Source organism: Schistosoma haematobium, chromosome 4 (genome assembly GCF_000699445.3).
Source record: "Schistosoma haematobium chromosome 4, whole genome shotgun sequence".
In the NCBI taxonomy this organism is placed as follows: domain Eukaryota; kingdom Metazoa; phylum Platyhelminthes; class Trematoda; order Strigeidida; family Schistosomatidae; genus Schistosoma; species Schistosoma haematobium.
In genome coordinates this window covers 7,591,131-7,615,344 of record NC_067199.1, presented here as the reverse complement: position 1 = coordinate 7,615,344, position 24,214 = coordinate 7,591,131, and the positions used below count along the sequence as shown (strand labels likewise).

At 32.4% G+C, this 24,214-nt stretch overlaps 1 protein-coding gene across 1 annotated transcript in view; it reads left to right on the top strand.

Moving 5' to 3' along the window:
* Positions 1 to 24,214, top strand: part of MS3_00010891 (uncharacterized protein) — a gene marked incomplete at both ends in the record, with an annotated part of 133,298 nt that overhangs the window by 27,744 nt on the left and 81,340 nt on the right. Inside the window, 10 exons of the mRNA XM_051219305.1 lie at positions 758 to 1,368; positions 3,558 to 3,746; positions 5,356 to 5,478; positions 5,982 to 6,427; positions 8,021 to 8,529; positions 10,152 to 10,366; positions 16,288 to 16,320; positions 17,576 to 17,758; positions 20,048 to 20,167; positions 22,411 to 22,743. Coding sequence (XP_051066084.1) covers positions 758 to 1,368; positions 3,558 to 3,746; positions 5,356 to 5,478; positions 5,982 to 6,427; positions 8,021 to 8,529; positions 10,152 to 10,366; positions 16,288 to 16,320; positions 17,576 to 17,758; positions 20,048 to 20,167; positions 22,411 to 22,743 — 2,762 coding nt within the window. The remainder of the gene's footprint in view (positions 1 to 757; positions 1,369 to 3,557; positions 3,747 to 5,355; positions 5,479 to 5,981; positions 6,428 to 8,020; positions 8,530 to 10,151; positions 10,367 to 16,287; positions 16,321 to 17,575; positions 17,759 to 20,047; positions 20,168 to 22,410; positions 22,744 to 24,214) is intronic.

Sequence of the window (24,214 nt, the reverse complement as noted above, 5' to 3'; positions counted from 1 at the left end):
AGTTTTAAATGTTGGTCTAACATCCATGGGTCCAAGATCTCAATCAAAAACTTAAAAACCTCCACAACCCTATACCGATAATCATTGTAAAATTACTTATACGTCAGTCAGTAACAAAGTAGAACTCTGTACGTACGTACATCAGTTGCATATGCCATACCACATCAGCACACAGATACAACTGTCAATTCAAATCCCATAGTGGTAGAGGTAGTAAGAGTATAAACAGTAATCGGAAAGATTAGGATTTGAAGATGCTATTCAAGGAATATAATACAGTGAAATAAATTTGGAAAGAAAATAAGGGACATGAAGAATTCAGAAGATTAGAATTTAGGAGAACACAAAGAGTGGATGCACCTGCGCCATTACAAATGATTTTGAGCCATGTGATTCAAGGTCTCTAATCATCGGTTGCTATCATCTCACGGATGCCCGGAACCAGATAGTCCTCACTTACTAACATGGTTCAGTTCACTTAACAGTGACTTCATGGATTTGATCTGGTCACCCCTAGCTTTCTTCCAACCAACTCTTACACCATAAAACATCGCACGTCGGGGCAGTCGTTAATTGGGCATAAGTAACACATGTCCCAGCCATTTTGTCTTACGCTTATTGAAAAAATGATTGACTAACAGTTAGTCCATGCTCAAATCAGTATATATCAGTTACTAACATGATCATGTAAAATGATTAAATTAATTTGCTGGTCTTATTACTCATATTCCTCATTAATTTTTCCCTTGTTTATAAGTCATCAACTATACCTGAATATAATACAACATGCAAATCACGACGAATTACATATTCAATGTTTGATGATATAATCAAATCATCTATTGATAAATCAACATTAAATTTATTAAATAATGAACAATTATATACAACAATTTTACCTGATGATATAATATTACATTTATTACATGAATATTTCAATCACCATAGTAACAATAATAATAATAATACCAATAAAGGTATAGTTATAGATGGAATTGAATCAGATTTTACAAAAAATAGCATAGCAACAATAGAATTATTATTAAAATATTTTAAAAATAATTATAAATATATTTATACAATAAGTATTAAATTCAATTATGAACAATATAAACAATATATCAATGAAAAACAAATAAAATTAAATGAAATCAAAAATGTATTCAATAAACAATATCATGAAAAGTTAATTGATTTAACTGATTATGAATATGATGAATTAAATGAGAATGAACGTCAAATCATTGATCATTTACAATATGAATTACGTCATGAAAAACATCAAATTGAATTAGAAAAAAAACGTATACAAGAAGAACAATTACGTGAAGAACAAGAAGCTGAAATGAAACGATTAGAAATGGAAAGGTAAATAGTTTTATTAATCTTTTCTTTGAAAAAAGTAATATTTAGATATGTGTGTACTACTTATATATTGATATAAGTATTATATTTCTGGTAGCAAAAAGATTGAGGAGATCAGAAAACAATTGGTGTGGAAATACAGGAACAATGAAGTTGGCGACAATGAATGAACATTTTGTAAATGAAGTATTAGACTATGGTTTTTCTATTTTACCAAGTAACTCTGTAATTTTGTGCTGAACATAAGTCGGTTGTTCTAACCAGAGTTCTAATCACTACATTTGGTGTCAGTTACAGCCGTTGTGGGCCTGAGGCCGAGTTGCTAGTTGAGGCAGTTTGGTACAGAGAGGTGACGTCGAGTGTAGTGTTCTGGCGGGTTGGAGTTGGCTGTAGCGAGTGATGTCGACGGGTAGGAGCCGTGGGAAATGCGGCTGCTGGGCGAACATTGACTATATATGGCTCAACAGCTTGCTGGAGCGCAGGCGTCGGGCGTCTCAGGTGCCGGGTGGATATCAGATGTTGGTGCCCCAGCATGTCGTTGAAGCTGTGGAGGTCAGCGTGACACCGTCTCGACATTTGACGGGGGCGTGGTAGAACCACCGCAAGAACGGATGCTTTAAAGGGGGGGGCGAGTGTAGTATGAGCTACTTATATCCACATAATTAGTATATAACGATGTTCAGAAATAGGATGTATTTCAGTAGATAGATCTAGAAGGAAAGAATGGGGACGGAAAGCAATTGGTATGAAAATGAATGAAACAATGAAATCTGAGAGGATGGACTGATATTTGCAAAAGAAATAGTCAAGTTTGAGACAATTGGTTGATATTTTGCAAATTAACTATTTATTGTATGGTTCTCTTATTTCAATGGGATGTTTTGTAAGTTCTGGTTCAAATACATTCGATTGTCCCCACTCGTATTCTTGTTCACCACAATATATTTGGGAAGTAATGTGTATTTTTAGTTCTTGTGATATTGTTTGTTTTTATATGAAGTCCCAAAAAAACACATGTATTTTGAGAATATATAATGGTTTGTAGAGAGTTTAAGACTTTATAAAAAGAAGAACTATCTAGGATGAATGTAATCAGTTATCATTCGGTTTCAACGTTTAGATATGTTTATATAGGTCACATGTTTTTTTCCGCAAGCTTCTTAAGAATCAGCGTTCTATACTGTTGTTTCAGAACTAAATAATACCCAAAGCATGAACAAAACAAGGACATTTTAAATACATCCTAACAAATATATACCTGAATGATAAATCATGTGAGATGAAGTTACGAAACTAGTTTACTTAGATGAATGGTGAACCACGTTAGTTTTAACTATTTTCAGTTATTATATGACTCATGACATGTTTGTAGTCAATAAGATATAAACAAAAATACAGAAATGTTTTGGGAACTACTAGTCTACAACAATTATAAGACCTAAACGGATGTCAAATATATTTCGAAAAGGTGTATATTATGTATAGAGCTTTAATCTAAGCTACACTTGTACGGTGGGTCATAGCTATCTACAGATGGAGAGTTAAAATATTTATTGGTAATCGATTATAGGTGGTGTGTAGCAGTGTTAAGTACAGTGGAAATGATTAGTGAATCATGTGAGATCCTAGACAGTGTAGTTAAGTAAACGTTTCATGCTATTAACAAGTATTTATTGTGGTGAAGTGAACTTGTGTTGTAACTAGAATGCTATATTTCTTCGAAACATGTGTCAGTAGTTTGACTGAAAGCATTCATAGATGGTGCAGATAAAAAAACATTAATGCCAAATTGGAAATCAGGTGATTATTTTGAAATTCTTTCATAAATATTGTTGACTCTGACGTTAACCTTGTACCAATGAGTTAAAAGTTTGTTAAAAGGAAGGTAGTTTTAAGTAAATTAAGACATTCTATTAATATGTAGACTTCATGAATCGTGATCTTAGTTACATGAGACACTCTACATGATAAACTGGTTTATAATTTCTTCTTCGTTGAACTTTATATACCATTTTTGTGTATTCTAAGTCTAGGTATTACCTGAATGTCTATCATATTTGGATAATTTCCTCCTTGTACTGTTTGTAATAGGTAACATTCTATATACCGTTGCACATTTGCATAATGTCATTTAATGTTTTGTGATTTTAGTTTAAAAGGTAAATTGTATTTATCCCATATTTTCTTATCAGAAACATGAAGAAAAGAGGTAAACGACAAGATGAAAAAATAACTAAACCAATTACATCGAATCAAGTATCAGTTAAAGATAATCGTGCATTATCTGGTCGAATGAGTTCAAAACCTGTGAAAGACATTAATAATAATTTGGGAAAATTAGATGCAGTAGATAAGTCCCCTTTACCAGTTTTAGAAGAAACGTTAGTTATAATTTTTAGTTTGATTACGTTTTATTTATTTATATATATCTAAATATGTATTGACTTGTCTATTGATTTAGTTTTATAATCGAATTTATTATTCTTACTTACTTACTTACTTATTTATTTACGCCAATGGAGCATAGGCCGCCGACCAGCATTCTGCAAACCACTCTGTTATGGGCTTTCCTTTCTAATCCTATCCAATTTTTGTTCATTCTTCTCATGTCTGTCTCCATTTTTCGATGTAGTGTGTTATTTGGTCTTCCTCTCCCCCTTTGGCCTTCAGGATTCCAAGTGAGGGCTTACCTTGTGACGCAGTTGTGTGATTTCCTCAATTTGTGTCCTATCCACTTCCAGCACTTCTTCCGAATTTTTTGCTTTTCTGGAATCTGGTTTGTTCTCCCCCGCAATAGGTTGTCGCTGATAGTGTCTCTCCAACGGTTCCAAAATATTTTGCGTAGACAACTGTTAATAAACACTTGTATCTTGTGGATGATCACTTTTGTAGTTCTCCAAGTTTCCGCCCTATACAATAGAACTGTCTTGACATTTGTATTAAAAATTCTGACCTTGATGTTGGTTGACAGTTGCTTTGAGTTCCAGATGTTCCTCAGTTGTGAATATGCTGCTCTTGCTTTTCCGATCCGCGCCTTCACAACTGCATCAAATCCACCGTGTTCATCAATGATGCTGCCTAAATATGTAAAGGTGTTTACATCTTCCAAATCTTCTCCGTCAGTTGTGATTGGATTGGTGCATGTTGTGTTGTATCGGAGAATCTTGCTTTTCCCCTTGTGTACATTGAGGCCTACTGCTGCTGAGGCTGCTGCTACACTGGTCATCTTCTCCTGCATTTGTTTTTGCGTGTGCAATAGAAGAGCCAGATCATCTGCCAAGTCTAGATCGTCCAGCTGCATCTTAGCTGTCCTCTGTATCCCATCATCCCCCTATATGTTAACGTCTTCATGATCCAGTCGATTACCAGGAGAAATAGGAAATGATAGGAATGCAGATTTTGAGTGATTATACTGTGATGAATAAAACTCATACTATACCTGTTGTCTTGTAGAATTCCCATGTCAACAAAACCTTAACTATTAAATAACACTGTATGGATTATGCTAGAAAGATTGGTTATTTGTAATAGATGCAACCTTCTTGCGTGTCATATTTATTTATTAAGCCGAGAATCGACCATGAACGATATTATACAAAAAAACAACTGATGAGAAAGGAGAAAAGAATACTGTAAGAAATATGTTGAAATGTTTCTCAATTTGAGGTTGTTCACCTTTATGCAAAGTTTCAGTTTGCTGTGTATTTCTTGGAAAGTAGTAGAAATATCTGTTGAAGATCAAATACAGGCAGTTATTTCACTGATCATGTTTTAAACTTATCACTAGGTAAAAGAGGGTACTTTATTAAATGATGGTTATATAGATCCAATAAAAGAAAACTCTCCCAATAAGTTATTTACTAAATCTGGGAATAATATAAGTCTTTATATTTTTAGTTATGATGGTTGTTAAAGTAAAATTATATCTATTTGAAATTTTATAATGCTTTGACATAATGTATTTCTCTCAAAACAAATACCGAATTTCAGACGCCGTACATCACGATCTCATGAAAAACATCGTAGATCTGCAACTAGTTTCAAAGATGAAGCATTAGCTGAGGAAGAAGTTGGAATGTGTATGACAGAAGAAGAACACCTATTATATCAAACGTAAGTCTTTAAGAAAATTTAAAATTTTAGTGAAAAAAAGTATTTTATTGACTTTGTGTTCGTTGTCTGAATCTTCCCATTGACGTTGAGGACTGCAATTGATTCCACCACCAGCCACCATTCATTTCTGCTTACAATGGTTGTAACTCAAGGTAATATCAAGGCAGTCTGCAGAGGATGCATATATGCCAAAAGAGATCAATCACAACCTTAAATGTCAATGGGAAGATTCAAAGTGTATAAAGCGATTGCGTTTGAAGTTAGCATTATTTGGTTTGAGTCTTGGAGTCAATATCAAATCTGGGATGCAAATACAGCCAGCTGACCATACCGGAATAGGACGAATTGTAGAGTTTATCTCGTTAAGGTTTACTAACTTAGGTGTTTTATTCACTTGTACAGATCTTTCCACCATGCTAATCGAAAATTTGATAATATACGTTCGTAGCTAAATACGTTTCTTATTGATTTATATTAATGGCTCTTTTTCTTATACTATTCAGCTTGAAGTCATTTGAAGCTGACTTTCGTTCTCTGTGTGAATTACTTAGTACATGGAATCGCGTTACGTTACAACAACAAGTACCATTATTAGAATCACATGAAGAAAGTCCAACCTCAACTATTGTCAATTTACCTATTGGTAAACGTGCTAGACAAAGTGGTTTAAACTTTCCATCTAACACTGTCAGTACTAATTTAAACAAAACGAAACATTCAATTGGTAAAGTTGATCCTCCCAATATACAAATTATAAATGAAAATATAACTGTTTTATTACCACCAATCTATTGTGATGTGAATATAATGAATGACAACCAACCTAATAATAATAATCTAGTTGAAATGAAAAATGAAAAAGACTCAACTGATAATGGTGTACAAATTATTGGGATACCACATCTAGTTGTTGAATTTCCATTCAAAAAAGATACAAATATTATTGAAGGTAATGTGTATTTCTTATAAAAAGAAACACAGTTTTCTTATTTTTATTGTGATAAATTTTGAGATTAAAGTAAGAAAGAAAACTGGTTCCATTATTAGTATCAGATAGACCGATAGGTCCTGGGTTCGAATCCCACGAGTCGAGGTCGTGGATGCGGAATGTTGAGGAGTCTCACAATAGGACAAACCGGCCATCCAGTGCTTCCAGGTTTTCCATGGTGATCTAGCTTCAATTGACTTATGATCTCAACTATTGAGGTTTCATTAATAATTGAGATTATGAGTAAAACCAACTGGCTGAATAACTTTGATTTTTAATCTCATTTTACCCAGATTGTTTTCATAAAATGAAGAGCCACAATCACATGACGCCAATTCATAACTAATCTAGGGTGGTTATCATTGATCTTGATAATATTCAGTAAAATGTTTAACGTAGAAACGATTTACCTTGGTGAATGACTTGACTAGGTTTCAGTGACATTTTACTAGTTATATAAGTCTCTTGGGATATGAATTCAATTGACTAAAATATGATTCAATTTTATAAGTAAACATCCTTTTGAAATGGTTCCAGTCTACTGACAGATATCATGCGAGACTATTATTTGTTAAATTTCTTAGATATTAAGATTGTCGTTTCTCATTTTTGATTAAATTTAAATGTAATTTTAGTTTTAAAACTATTGAAAACAGTTTTAGTGAAAAGAAAGTTCATTAGTTGTATGATAAGTTTCTGCTGTCGGTTTTCATTCCACGTTAATGAAAATTAAACATTTATGTGACTGAACATTTCACAATGAAACGATAACTATACTACTTACAGCGACATATAGCAGTAATCAATCAATGCACAACTTCAGTGATACATTCACAATGAAACCAAGAATTACTGTGATTGAAATGCATTCTCATAACAAGCAAGTATCAGGCTCAATATCAGACACTTTTATATATGTACACAGATAGTCGAAAAACTGAGCGTCTTTTGTATAAAGCTTGCTTGAGAAATCCGGCTTGATCACTAGACTTATATCAGATATTGATGAACTTCAACTAACATTAAATTAGACTGGAACGAATACCAAGATTTCCCACACATCGCTTTTAAGTTAAGATCTATGTTTAAAGAATTTCTTTCTACTATGATATAAACCCTAAACTGATCAAATTTAGACAACCATTGAAGGTCAGAAATCCTAGGACAGATGTTTCATTTCAGAACGAAACTCCTCAGCAGTGTATATCAACGATCCCAGGACCTTAGGTCCTGCAGCAAACGCCCAACCCCTAGACCGCTGAGCCAGCATCCGACGATGTTAATATTTAACTTCAATCGATTCACAATATTTCCCGGTCATTTCCCATTACCTGGGTTGGATAAATGTCTCTTTTTCGACATGATTGAACTTTACTTGTCACGTCTTCTCGCTAGAACTCCAGGAAATGTATTTCGAATTTAGTCACTAGTGAATAGATTATCGCTATTAGCATACATAGATTTATCTTCACAAACTCATCTTGACTAAATTCTTATTAACTATTAACTATTATTGCTATTATTTACAATCGACTTATTCTATATTATTTCCAGCTATTAAACAGGAAATCAACTTAATGTTAACCGATCCAGATTTGATTCATGTTGAAAGTATAGTTGGTACAAAGATTAAAGATAATTTGTTAATGACAAACAGTTCAGGAAAACAACAACAACAAAACACAATATCAACTGAACTTTGTCAATTATTGTCATATCATTTACCTGAACTCAATGAAATAATCAATTATCTAGGTATTGGATCCGATGGGCCACCTATACCAGAACCGAATAATTTCTCAGTTATATATTATCCAATTAATAATGATACTACTAATACATTAAGAAATAGAAAACAAATTAGACAATCAAGAATAATAAAATTAAATGAACAAAAATCAATTCATATAAATTTGAAATATTATGAATTTTTACATTCTGGTCAAGGTGATCCAATTATGAATACTGTACCAATAGGAAGTTTATTACAACTAACTGATTCAATTGGAGATGAAGAATTAGAAGGACGAATAGAAACCAATGAATCTTCAAATAAACAAAAAGTTGTCATCTTTTTTTATTTTAGACTTAATGAATTAACTTATCTTTTTTATATTACTTTCTATTCGATTCTCACGAGGCGGTTTCGTAGATGCATACTACTGAGGAGTCCCACAATAAAAAGAAACGACCGTCCAGTGCTTCCAGGTTTTCTATGGTGATCTAGCTTCAATTGATTTTTTTCAAATATTTTGAACTAAGTACAGTTAAATTCACTTGATGTTGTTTGTTTGTATCTTCCCATTGTTGTTTAAGACTGCAATTGATAAGTCTATTGTTGGTATATGTGCATACTGTGTGCATTGCTTCGACAATGCCTTAATTCACAAGCATTATAAGTAAAGATGGATAGTGGCTAGCAGTAAAATTCAGGACTCGCGTTTCGTCCTATTTGAGACTCGTCAGCTGGATGTAGCCGCATCCCAGTGAAAATGTTAATCTATCAAAACATGTTCATTGAATATAAAGTTTTACATTTACAAGAAATCGGTAGAACTTTGTAAAAGAAAAAAAAGCGAGTGTTGGTTAAAATTATAGTTATGTAGATTATTTATAGTTAATTAAACATATCATAATTGAGACTCATTATGTAGTGCGTGCTACCTATGTCGACAGATATAAGTAGTATGTATCACCAGTCGAAAATGAAATGCCTAAAGGTAGAAGGTTGAGAAAATGGAATAGAAGAAAACGGAAACAGAGATTGATTGATATGGAAATGAAGGAACAACAAAGTCGGAAACAACTGATGAACACTTTGAAAATGAAGTAATGAACGTAGAATATTCATATTTTAACAAGAGATTCTAAAATATATTTAGTTGCCTTCACCTGTGTTCTTTTTCTCTCTAATTTTACTTTCAATCATCAGTTTATCGAATCTATTGAACATAGAATAAGAGAAGCAAATTGAATAACATAATTTTGCAATCTCTACTACTATCAATTACTATATACAAACATAAAATATTAAAAAGTTAGAGGATTAATAGAGTTTTAAATTTTAGAATTAGCTTGTAACAGCTTTGCTGTGATTACACTTTCGAAAAGACAAATTAATCCAAATATTTTGAGTTATTATGTACACATATAATTGACTTCGTGCACTATTCGCTATACGTGCACGTATGTGTGAATATATTTAATAACTATTTACTTTTCATTATGTTCCTTTCATCTGACTGGGGGTTTATGAAGATTGTAGTAATTTTAATAGTTAAATTTATGAGTCGACCATAGAAGACCTGGAAGTACTGGGTGGTCGTTTCCTCCTAGTATGGGACTCCTCAAGAGTGCGTATCCACGATGATACATGTTGAATCACGTTTGATAAAACTGAGTTGAATATATTTCAGCCTCTGCAATTCATAAACCGTTTTCTTCGTCCCTCATCGTTTGCTTGCATTATGAAATGTCTGAAATATACGTTCCTCAAATTTTCCCTTATTCGGCATTTTATATCTGCGTTGTTATTATTAGGATTTTTCGATAGAACAGAAAAAAAAAACCAACAATCATATTAAAGAAACTAGATCAGTTGAAGAAAAAAGTTATTTATGCGTTCATTTTACTTATCTTTAGAAGTTGTAAGATTTTTGTATTGTATCAAAAAACAACAATTTAGGTTGGCGATTCATCGCGTAAAACAGGTGGTCGATCTATCAAAAAAGAACGCAAATCACCAAGACAAAAGCATCAAACGTTAGATCAAGGTGAAACTACAAGTCGTAAACCAAAAGTTTCTATTGGTGGTGCAAACTTCGGTAATGGTACTGCTCGACGTACTTCTGTCATAAGCATACATTCAGAGCAAACATCTTTGAATGATGAAATTTCAAGGTAATTATTAAGTGAAATTATTAGACAGTACTATGTGATATTCTTTTTACCTACTTAGTTAATCTATACAATTGCAATATATATATATATATATATATATATATATATATATATATATATATATATATATATATATATATATGAATCAAATCGTAAAATATGAATTACATGAATAATAAATACTTTTCTTTTTTCTTGTTGTGTCCCAACGAGTAGAAAACTGTATTGTTGAAGTTTCGTGACTTAATGTATGCCACTTCTTCAGAGTAAATAATTAATCGAGTTTAATTAACACAAGTTTAAATAGTACAAAGAGAACAATGATGAAAATTTTTAATACAATCAAAATCATACAAGGTTTGAATATGTCAATATCAAGTTTTTTTTTAGTCAAGGAGAATTTGTTTGTTATGTCACCGTATTAATTTGTGCGTCAGAATGTGGGTATGAAAAATGTTTGCGTGAGACTATAATTCATCGACGACCTTTGAGCGACGCTAGAGTGACCTTGAGGGTGTCTACTTAACAACTAGTGTCAGATGAGGGTTATAAACCTGTGTGAGGAATTGAAATTATAATTTACAGTTGATTCCGCGTTTTCATAACGAACTGACATAAGCTATAATGCCAAAACTACATTTACCCAAATGGATGATGAGTTTCGTGCCAATATCCGAGACCTGTTAACTTATATCTGATTGGTTCGTCCATAATTTCTAGTCTCGCCAATCTACGCATTTGTAATATGAAGTAGTGGTGTTGAAATTGTGTGGAAAATAAATTAGGTCAAATGTGGTGATATAGATAAACAGTCCAGGTTGGATGAATATTCGGGCCATCTTTCTCATTGAGGATAGAGGGATTTAGCATTATGTGAAACACTTCGGTCGCAAAAGCCTTTCTGAATTATTTTGATATTTTTAGTATCAATTTATTGATTATTGAAAACAGAATGTACTGCTATCACTGATTTAACTTGTAAAATTCCCACTTCCACGGGATTATTACGCGGTTTTATTTTGCAACTTTAGCACGAGTTCAGATCTCACAGAAAGACTCCAATTTAGAACGCACCACGATCTACACAAACTAATATGTAGACACAATTTTCTGTAGAAGTGAAAAGGATCTTATCTTTTATTCTAACTAGAGCGCTTCTTAGGATGTCGCTTGTCCTATAGAAGACTTTAAGTTTGTGAGTTTTCAAAATCCGTTGTAATTCTGTCATTCCTTGGCAGTAAGGTAAAACCACAGTACCAATCCAAGATCTTTCATTAGGATTGTTTTTTAAAGAACAACAGTTTTGTTTTAAATGTTTTAAGGTAATATTCTTAGGAAAATTATTAAATCGTAGAATTTTTATTATGTTTTCTTTTTCTTTTAGCTTGTGTTCTGAGGTAATGATCCTTGTTGCTCTTCTGAAATGATTCAGAGCTAGGGAAATTTTCGCACTGAATAAATGTGCAAAGTTAAAATCGATATACTTAGTCGAATGTGTCAGTTCTTGGTACTTGGCTAGATTTAGGATTCCATTAGAATTCCTTCATACTAAACAGTTTATGAATGGTAGTTCACTATATTCATCTTCCTTTTCGAAATTGAATTTGATGTAGGTACCAATGCTAAGGTTGGATTTGACAGATTCAAATAAATTGAAGATTGGGTAGAAAGTTAATAATAAATAGTTTCTTTTTGTTATATCCGGACGAGTAGAAAATTGTATTTCTGACATTTCATAATTTATGTGGTTTTGATTAGTTTAGAGTATGGTATGTATGTTTACTGATTTCACTCTTCTGTTCACTCCCTTCATTTCAATTCTTAAACCATTAATAAGAATTTTTAGGATGTATGTTCTCTTCATCGTTTTATCTGGGTATCATATAAATTGTGACATCACTACCACACGATAATGCTCTTTTTATCTTTCTCATAGTTGATAAAAATTTGTAATCATAGATGCATTAGACAACCCCTCTGGGATTATATAACGCTACACGGACATTGTGTAACTTTACAGTAAAACTATCTCGTCTGAGACGTATTGAAAATGCATAGTTATATTTGTTTTTAATTGAAATCTGTCGTTAAACTAGAATTCTTCTTTATGTAATATAACCAATGAATTGATAAAGATTATAATTGAATAAACAAATTATATAAAATGTTCATTGTTTGTAGTATAATACAGATTTGATTAATAAACTTTTCAATTTACTTTAACCATTATCTTACATCAATATTACTCAATTGTAAAAGATTAGTAATTGAAATTATGACAAAATTTCGCAATATTGATGATACACTTCAAGGATTGGGGTTGACAAGTTAAAATCTTTATAATCCAAGTAGAACCTACTAGCCACTATAATATTGAATCACTTCATCAATAAATACATTTTCTAATTGTGTGTATAGAAAAATTTATTAATCAGGCCAATACACACATTTTTTTAAGCTTTGTACCTCTTCATTATAAGAGAAACTTAGTCAAATGTCTGGCAAACAGAGGTATTAAGATATACTCAGTCGATACAATGAATAAGGAATTAGAGCTCATGCATAATATGTTGATTGGAATAGGTTATCCACAGGGTTTCCTGAAGAAACATTTGCATGTAACAAATAAGAAAATAGCGACATCAACGGCTAGTAAGAAAACTCTCTTCTTGAAGCTGCAATTCAATGGAGATGTAGCTGGTGATGTATTATGTGATAGACTGACTAGAGCAATGAAGAGAACGTTTAATACAGCCAACCTTTGTTTATTGTATTCGACCCGATCTTTGGCGATTCCCCAACTAAAGGATAAGTTACCTGGTTATGCCACTTCTATGTGTATCTACGAATTCAGCTGCTTCTGTGGAGAAAGCCTTATTGGACGCACTACCAGACAACTGAACCAAAAAGTTAGTGAACAGCTCCGTTTGTGGTTAGGAAAAGGTATTATCAAGACAATACACAGCTCGGTTCTATAACACTTGATCGATAGTGGTCATGTAGTAGACAGAAATAAGTCATTTAAAGTTATTTATCGTATTCCTACTAGTTTTCCTTATGGTGTTCGATCTCGTCTCTTACACATAGAAGAAGCTATAGGAATTCGAGTCAACAATCGAAGTCTTTGTGTTCATAAGAAATTTGTAACACCCTTATCTCTCCCTTGGCATTAATAAATGGTTTTATTGATTACCATTTTACATACTCTCTCTTCGTTTATTTTTCTTCACAACCTCCCACCCTTTTCTTTTCTCAAACATACGCTTCAAGGTTCAATTATCTGAATACCACTTATAACGTAGTCATATAATCTTTCTATGAATGTCATTACAGTGTCTATATTTTTCTAATCATTGACCTATTTCCGATTATGTAACAATGATTTATTATTCTCATCACAACTAGTACACTTGTCATCACACTATCAATTTGTACTTACTTATTATGTTTAGTTATGTAATTTGTGGTGGTTCCCAAACAAAAAGAGCTTACACAAAATATATTGATACACTAGGTTAATAGTGATATACCAAGAAAATTAATAGTAAAGAAACCTAGATGTCTGTCCGTTAGTAAAACCAAAGGTAACAAAATACCGTTAGCAATACAAAAGGTATATTAAACAAACAGACACTAACAGTTACTATAGAATGAATGTTACTTGTGAATTGCCTCGTGAGAACAACGACCACAAACTGAGTTCACTTGATTGACAGGTGTTCCTCTGCAAGTGACTGCACCAATGACGTAATGAGGAAGACGGAGTCCAATAGTATTATACAATAGTAATCCGCGCCAAAAGTCCAACGTTGAGTCGGAAGGCCTATAATGATGTTATAATACTATTATAGTCTTCAATGAAAACGGTGGCCAATAAAACAGAAGAACAAACGGCGTAGATAGTGTTCTATATTTTAAACAACGCGGTAGTAGAATCGTATATCATTCATCGAAACAATTATCATCGTCTTTTTTAACAAGTGATACAGCAAAACAACAGATATTGAATAAAAATGTGGTTACAAATAAAGTGTGACAAATTAGAGAAAAAATGTAGTTTTTATTTTTGTTGTTACAAAAATCACCGAATATATGTCACCATAAATCTATTCTACTCATAAACTGCCTTGATTGGTTTAAGAATTTCATATATACAGATGAATATTGCTGTATATTAGACTAAAACCTAATGAGGATCTAATTGAAAACAATCTTGTTAGCTTATATATATTGATCTAAATTACAACATGGGAATTTTTAGAATCTTCTAATTGAACATGTGTACATGATATAATGAATTTAATTACTCTTCAATCAATAATAGATGTCTAGGATAAAGATTTGAATGAGTTTCTCTACAATTTAATGAATGTTTATCAATATAACTATGTATTAGTTTATTCACACTGTAACTGATGTAAATAATTTATAAATTATTTAGAATAGATTAAAGTTGACTTTAAGAATCCTGATTGAAACATTCTTCCTAGATTCCACAAATAACTCATGATATAATGGATACATCGAGGTCATCCGCACAGGTTCCTCAAATGTATATTATTTATACGAAAATGTTAAACCAATCAAGGCAATATGGGTCAGTAATCACAATGAAATGGAATAAGTCACCACACATAATAAGTAAAAATACATGTTGATAGTAGGAAGACAGGTGTACTGATAGTAGTAAGAATAATAAAATACGATAACAAAAGTCTTATCAGTAGTTAAACGTTGGAAATAGAAGGTCAAACGTGGGTAAATAGACTTGGAATAGTCAACACAAAACATTAAAATCATTACGTAATGAGAAGTGTGTAAATAATTAGATAGTGAAGAATACAAACGGTAAGAAGCGGAAAACTACAAACAACTACGGGATGTGAAAATAAGGCTAATGATAACAAAAATAGAATAAAATAAGTAATATAAAAAAATCTTTAAAAAATGGTTAGTTAAGTTATGACTGGCCATGGAAGATATAGGGGGGTTACGAATTTCTTCTGTACACATAAATTGAGGTTATATGTACGAATTCCTATGGCTTCAGCTATATGTAGGAGGCGGGAACGAACTCCGTTGGGAAATGATGGAGGTACACGATAGATCACTGGAAATGATTTCGATTTATCTACAGAATGACCGCTATCAATAAGATGTGCCAATATAGAACTGCGTATTATTTTTATCTAGCCTTTATAAACCACGCTGGTAGATATTCACTCATTCGTTGGCTAAGTTGCCTGGCAGTACGCCCGATATAGCTATCTTCACAGGAGCAGCTGAATTTGTGAATGCACATTGAGGAGGCCAACTCAGGTAACTTATCCTTCGTTTGCGTAGACATCCCCGATGAATTGTAGTTTCATGTATAAAGGTTTCTTACGAACAGTCGAAATCTCCGACTTCTTTATTATGTCATACATGTACTTCTTAATGAAAGCACTGGGGTAGCCGATTTCGGTCAGTGAGTTGTTGATGAATTCAAACTCCTGACTTAGAGTGTCGACTGTGCAGATCTTTTTAGCTCTGCTAATGAACATCTAACCAAATTTCTTTTGTACCAGATAGGTGTGAAACTGCAGAAGTGAGTATATTGGTAGGCAGAGGGGTTTCTTCTATACACGCCTCTACTTAATGCGCCATCACTTCGTCTGCTTAGTGTGACGATCTAATTGAAAACAATTGTTTGCTTATATGTGCTGTTCTAATTTTCACAATGGGAATCTTTAATATTCTAAAATATATATTAATTAAGATTGATCATTATTCAGTATTAATTACTGACTGTTGGATGATTTATTCGCATAATGATAGTGATATAATTTTAAACATTGAATGATTGATGACCGTGAAATTGGTCATGTTTTATTCAAATGTATACTTTATTAATATCTATAATATTTTCATCTTTTATTTAGCATTGAATCTAATCAATTATTGATTGGACAACCGTAAGTATTTTGTAACTAATTTTATTTATTTCAAGTGGTTGAGATCATGAGTCAATTGAAGATAGACCACCATGGAAAACCTGGAAGCACTGGATGGGTCAGTGGTCTAGTGGTTAATCGCTCGCGCGCGAGACTGATAGGTCCTGGGTTCGAATCTCGCGAGGCGCAATCATGGATGCGCATTGCTGAGGAGTCCCACATTAGGCCAAAATGGCCGTCCAATGCTTCCAGGTTTTCCATAGTGGTCTAGCTCCAATTGACTCATGATCTGAACTATTGAAATTACTGTAATATCCACAAAAAACCCCCTTTTGATATAATTTTATTTATCATAGTCGTATAACTTTAATGATAAGTGTGGTTATTATCTGTAACTATCTATGTCATTACCTATCCAGAACAGTATGATGTAAAAATATAGACACTTCAAGTAAAGAAAATGTTTATCAAAAATGTGATTTTTAAATGAGATAATGGGTGATATATCAACTTGGAAATTCTGTTGATAGGACGTTTCATGCTGTTACATTTTACATTACATTCTCAACAAAACCATTAGTTATACATTGAACTAAGGATAAGATACTGATAATGGATATATCATTTAGATTAAAAATTTCTTCTGGTTTAGTGAAGTATAAATGGGACTCGTATTCTTCAAATTCTTATAAAATAACTTAATTGAGAAACATGTAAGAAAACTCAAGAACAAAATAAAACTTTGTATGATATTATGATTGAGGTCTGAATCTCATTACTAGAAAAATGAGAAAAAGCGACTGAATGAATATGAAAAACACCAAAATGTTGTCAACGACGATCGGACGACATATATAATACCCTGTTCTAAGTTTTAAATTCAAAGAGCTTGTCACTGAACTCATTTATGATCTTCGTCGATATCAAGAATAAAATTTCCATATCTGCTACATTTTAAACAATTTGTGACGAACATTTCATACTTTTCAATATTATTCAACCCTAACATTCTTGAAAAATTACCCTGTAACCTGATAACATATGTTTCTAGTTACTCTGATAAAATATTGTTATTTCTAAGATTAATTAAATTGAATTTCTTCCATATTCTTATACATTTTAACTCAGTTCACAAGGTGGTTTAGTTTTTTTTGTTAATCATTCATTTCAGGCCTATTAAAACGTAATCTATCGTATTTTGTTTACATATACATATGTACTTCACTGTATATTCATTTATGAGATATATGTTCTTTTTTCCTTTCTGTTTATATAGTCTTAATCATTTTCGTTGGATTGTACCTGCTAAAGGACAGGTTCGTTTGAGAATTCGTTTTCGTTGTGATCAAGTTGGTCAGTTTGATCAGATATTCAATTTTGAATTATTGAATAGTAGGAGAATTTATCAATTATACTGTCGTGGAATATGTGCTTTACCAACAATTAGCCGTGAACCAAGGTATGTTTGTGTATTAACTTTTGTGCTCCAAGCCAAGAATTTAAAAAAATCAATAATATTTCATATCACACGTACATTTAATGTGTTAACAATAAATTGATTGCATAATCTTACTTCATCGCTCATTTTATAAATTAGACCACCATTGAAAACCAGGAAGTACTGGACGACCATTTCGTTCTAGTATATGCCGTTCAATGTTTTCAGGTTTTCTATGGTGATCTAGATTGGACTGACTCATGAATTCAACTATTGAAATCACTACAATCTCCACAAACTTCATACTTATAATTTTATAAACAGAAACTTTTGGTTTGAAATGAGTTTCCTTTAAATAATGCAAAATAACACCCGAAATTATTGAAATTTATTATTATATTGTTATGGAAGATGTCTCATATAGAAAACTACCAGTGTTATGGTTCTGTTTTAATGATTTGAGTATGATAACTTTGTACTGGAAAATAATTGCTTATCGTATTTTTAGACTATATGTAGACTGTTTCTACCTAGTTGAATATAAGTTCAGTTACTAAAGAGCTAAATATACTTCTCCTATCCACTGAAAATGAGAAAGCATTTGGACAATATATTTTTATCCTTGCTGAAAAAACACATGTTGAGACAAAATGTGACAAAATCCTTTAAAAATAAACTTTTCTGAAGGTTCCTTGAAGGTGAACAATAAAGAATAAAATGATAAACAGAATCAAACATTTTAGTTTCATCACAATGATGTTAGAATTCGGTGGTCACGTTTTTCAATGTTATTTATTTATTTAGGAGAGAACAAGTTTCATTCAGTAACATACGACTTACTTGACAGTTCACAATGTCTCACTAGAAATAATTTCTAGTCAACTCAGGCCACTTACATAATTAATTGATTGGGTATTTGTAAGACGTAGTAGAATACGATGTCAGTTAAGGCATCACATGAGTAAGAACTAAAAAAATTAATCCCAAAATCTTTTACGATGGAAAACGTATATCCTAATGGATGAAGAAACATTATATACAGTTTAATACTATACTATACTTTCAATATCTAGGTAATGACTTTCAGCCTTTCGGCCAGTTAGTAAATCGAAAAATTCTGTGTCTAAGTAAGATCTTCATGAAACTAAGAAGGGACAGCACAGTCATAGATAATGCAGACTACTTGGTTGGGGTCCGCGTGACTATCGTAACTAATGGTTGGAGACTCTGGGTGACATGGCTCAGAATCGATCACAATAGTGTAGGTATATACACTCTTTTGTCTTCCTTCCTTTTGTCTTTAAACTATGAGATTACAATTGCTTTATATCTTTTTTTCTTTCTATGAACTAATTCTTTCTTCGTGTACTATGTCCTCATATGCAATCTTTCTTTCATATATTACCACCAAGCCAACTTGGATCGATGCATATATGTACCAGGTCTCACGTTGTAGCTGACTGACTGACTGACTAAGATAACGCTCCATCATAAATGGTTATGATTTAACTAAGTGACCAATTTCCATTAATTGTGAAACATTTTGAAATAATTCACCTTTGATCAATAAATGATCTAACTTTAAACATTTAATCCTGTAACATTACAAATAGCCTATTCATATCATCAATCTAATGTGAGCATGTTTAATACTAAGTCATACCTAAATAATACAATACAAGAAGATATTTTACATGTACTATCATATCATATTATGCTATTCATTTATTGATATTAAATCTTACTATAATCAATCTGATACTTTATCTGAGATCATTATAACTAAAGCGAAGAATTCATTTTGGAATCTGTTGGGGTGATCCAGAAAATTGCTTGCAAAAGACAAGCAAGCATCAGGAATCACTAAGAGGCGTTTCGTCCAATCAGCGTTCACTTGAAGTTTTAGCCAAAAATATCAAGGAAACGAAACGTCACATATAGAGGTTCTGATTGGCTGGCTGCTACACTGCTACTATGTTTAGTAGCATTCCAGAATCTTCGAGTAACCCAAGGACATCTAAAAATATAAAAACCCTATATTTTCTGTGTTAAAATGAACCTTGAAGTAAACTACTTCTCGCATACTTTGAGTCTTCTCTCTCGTGTTCAGGTCGCTGTTTAGTTCTAGCTTGGGGGGTTACAGAGTAGCTTAGGAGACGAATATAGCGTTCAATCCGCAAGACTTATCAGAATCATGCAGATTACATTCACAATAACGGTGTTTATTTGATTACATAATTTTGAATGAGTTCATTTATCAATTTTCTATCTACATATAATAAACTTGTTTTTTAAATTTCTCTCATAAAGATTAATATATGCAAAACGTAAACGTACTTGTAACCAAGGTGAAATTATTCATGGTACCTATTTAATGTCTACATCATGTTTTGAATTTGGACCATTGTTAATTGAAAAATCTAAAGAACGGTAATTGTAAAAAAACAAATTGTTCTTGTATTTTCAATAGTTTCTAATGTACTACTATAGTTAATTTAGAAATATCTATGAAGTAATAACAAGTATTTACTCAGTGCAAGATTTTATTTCACCAATCCGTTATCATCATATATATATATATATACGTGCCATACTTCACGGGATTAGGTAGACTGGTATATATATATTGAGTCGGTCACTCCTTGTAACTTCTCTTTCATACGGAAACATATAGGTGGGTGAGTATATTAGGTAATACAAACGTTTGTTGCTTGACAAATCTTTAAAATCAACCTGTTCATTATAACATCAACAATATCTTTCTTGAACTGAAGATTCACAAAAAGAATTTTTTTGAACCAGTGTGTTTATCCTTGAAATTAGTTTCGCATTCATCTTCTTTTTTCAGTAATCCGTACACAATATCCGTTTTCCATGGATGTGGATTTCGAAACCAACAGTTTGTGCTATGGGGGGGGAGAACATATGATTCTGTGACCTGACACTAATTATATATATATATATATAGCTCTGGAAATAAACTCGTCTAAATAGAATCCTTTACTGAATAAGTTATTACAATGTACAACTGTTGTTATTGCACAATGTGTATACATACACCGTAAAAAATAAATATATATTATCCATATAAAACGAATATGGTTAGTGTTATGATTTGCTCAGAAATGCCTTGTACAAATAAAATGGGAACTTTGTGAAACAAATGACGATATATATTATTCAGTGGTTAATAATCCAAACAATATTAACAATAATAATAATGACAATTACGTAATATGGCATATAGTCAGAAGTCTAAATCTTTTTCCTTAAAGCAATTCAACATTTATGTATCTAGCTAGTTTATGATTGTAAATAATCTATGATATTCGTAGGTTACTAGTATTCGATCATAGATGTCTTCGAAACATTGCTCGTATATCCTGGGACCATCGAGTAAGTAACGCAGTTGTTAGGAAACAGGTACTAGGTAAGGATGGCAAATCAATTGATGAAGTAGTGAAACTTCATCAGTTCAGATGGCTGGGACACGTGTTACGTATACCCAACCACCGACTACCCCAAGGTGCGATGTTTTATGATGTAGGAATTGGTTGGGAGAAAGCTAGGGGCGGCCAGCTCAAAACATGGCACAAATCCATGCGGTCACTGACAAATGGACTGAACCATGTTAGTAGGTGTAGACTACCTGGTTCCGGAGATCCGCGAGATGATAGCAACCGATGATTAGAGACCTTGAATCACATGGCTCAAAATCATTTGCAATGGCGCAGGTGCATCCACTCTTTGTGTTCTCCCAAATTTCAATCTTCTGAATTCTTCATGTCCCTACCTTTTTTCTCTTTCCAAATTTGTTTCACTGGTTTATACTCGTTGACTAACATCTTCAAACCCTAATGTTTTCGATTACTGCTTATACTCTTACCGCCTCTACCACTATGGGATTTGAATTGAGAACTGCATGTCTGTGCTAATGTGGTATGGCAAATGGAACTGATGTACGTACTTACGGAGTTCTACGTTGTTACTGACTGACTGACTGAACCTATGATAAATAATCCATGATGGCTCACACTACCTATTTATTTTACTTATAACCACTTTCATGACTTCATGTTCTCAGACGTGGTTTATATAAGAAAGAACGAATTAGTTATATGATTCACGTATGCTGTTAATTCAATATTTTAGTTCAATTTTTTCTAATTGTAACGATATTAATCATTTTATTCATCGTGTAATTTGTCTTCAGTATATATATCTTTGACTTTTCCGGAATAGGGGACGGGGGTTAATGCTCAACACCGAATTTTCTATCTCTTGTAATCTCCAATATCCACTCTTAACACAGCCTTGTGTAGTTTTCGAATATATTGAAGTAATTTTATTGCTACTTACATAATTAAAGGATACAATTTACTTTGATTGTACTTATGACGGAGCAGTTGACTTTTGTGTACCGAACAACTTGAAGAGAGTAAACTTTCAATATTTCTTTAGTTTTCCTTAACAGTACAGTATTTTTTGAAAGAATATTGTTTTTTTCAGATTCTAGTATTCACCCGTATATTCACTGCTAGATTATACTATTTAATGATTTCGATAAGTAATTTCTAATGAACTTTTTAAACTTTATAAAGAAGTTTTATATGTAACTGTAGAAAAGTATAATACATGAATTGATTTTCCTTTATTCTTTTTATTTTGACTAGAATTCAAGAAAATTGTTATCCTGAAAATATTACCTACTTTAATTTAGTGAATACATCACAAATGGATTCAGATATTAAATTATACTTTTTAAATGATCCAGATGAAGAATGTTACAGTGTAGAACCAAAAGAATTAAATCTTAAACCAAATCAATCTAATAGTGTACGTATTTGTGCATTTCCAAAATTGAATAAACATTATAATGATGCACTTGTTTGTTTAATTAAAGATAATCCAGAACCAATTCTATTTAAATTAGCTTGTGATGGTGTTTTACCAGAATTGGAATTGGATAAAAAAGTATTTAATTTTGAAAAAGTATTATTACAAAGGTAATTTTAAATGTTTATGAATGTCAATTTGTTTTTATTAATTATACACCGCTTTCTTTCTACGAACTAATTCTTTCTTCGTGTACTATTGTGGTGAGTGCTACTTATATTGATATAAGTAGTATATGACGCAAGTTAAAAACGTAATGTCTGGCAGCAGAAGATGGGAGAAGATCAAGAAAGGAAGAGCGGGAACACAATGCAACTTGTAAGGAAACGCATGAACAATAAAATGTGAGACAATGGATTGATGTTTGCAACAGAAACAGTCCAGGTTGATATGATGAATTAATATTTTGCAAATTAACGATTTGCTATATGGTTTTTCTATTTTACCGACCAACTAATGACATTTCGTAATTAGTAATCTAATCGTTTTGATTGAATGCATTAAAAAAGCTAATGATAAAACACCAACAGTAGTGGTGAAGAAGATTTGTAGCTCAGGCGGATGATTTTGGTAGAGTTTTATTCTCTGAGCTGGATGATTTGGTCGTGTAGCTTTCATTGTTCTTCTAAACGACATCGTCAGCACAAACTTCAGGTAGAAGTGAAGTGTTTGAATTTTTCTCCACATATGATTCATAGCTTGTCCTGTACACCTCGATGTTGATTGATACTTGTTAACCTTAAACCTATCATCGTTTACTTTTTTGTTTCGATGGTATCTCACATTAGTTTGATTTTTATTCCTATGTTTGTGCACAATTTGGTTGTTAAATTTAATCGAATTCAATGTGCTTGTTGACCTGAGTGCCAAGCTTCTAAAAGTTCTCTGGTGTTTTTGGAATTGCCCTGTAGAAAAGAATCTCAAGAAATTCCTATCTAAGAAAATCTTGACATAATGACACTAGTCGCTACTCAGTGACCAATCTATTTTCAACAAAACTCGAAACTACATAAAGTCATTTGCTGCCTATATAGCATGTTGGTAACTTCTTTGACTATGAAGCTGGATAACACCGGATGGAATCCACCAGGGAGCTTCGATTTTCTCAGGATTACGGGTGCACCTTGCTGATGAGCGCCTAGTAGGACGAAACATACGTTCAAGGTTTTCTGATGACCACCTCAAACCATCTCAAAATTATTCAAGCAGTGTCAAGTCACCTGAACTAGTGATCGATTTGAAGCTTGATTGACAGAAATCTCTTGGCAATGAGAAGGACTAAACATGCATAAGATCTGTTACTGCTCAGATTAATCTAAAACAAATACGTTACGAAATGTCTATATATGTATATGCTACTTATGCCGACATAAGTACCATATAACGCCAGTCAGAAACAGAATATATTTTAGTAGATCGAGAAGGAAAGAACCGGAACGGAAAGCAACTTGTATGGAAATGCAGGAACAATATCGTCTGAGACGATTGATTGATATTTGCAAAAGAAACAGTCAAGTTTGAGACGATTGGTTGACATTTTGCAAACTAAGTATATATTGAATAGTTCTCAGATTTTTCTAA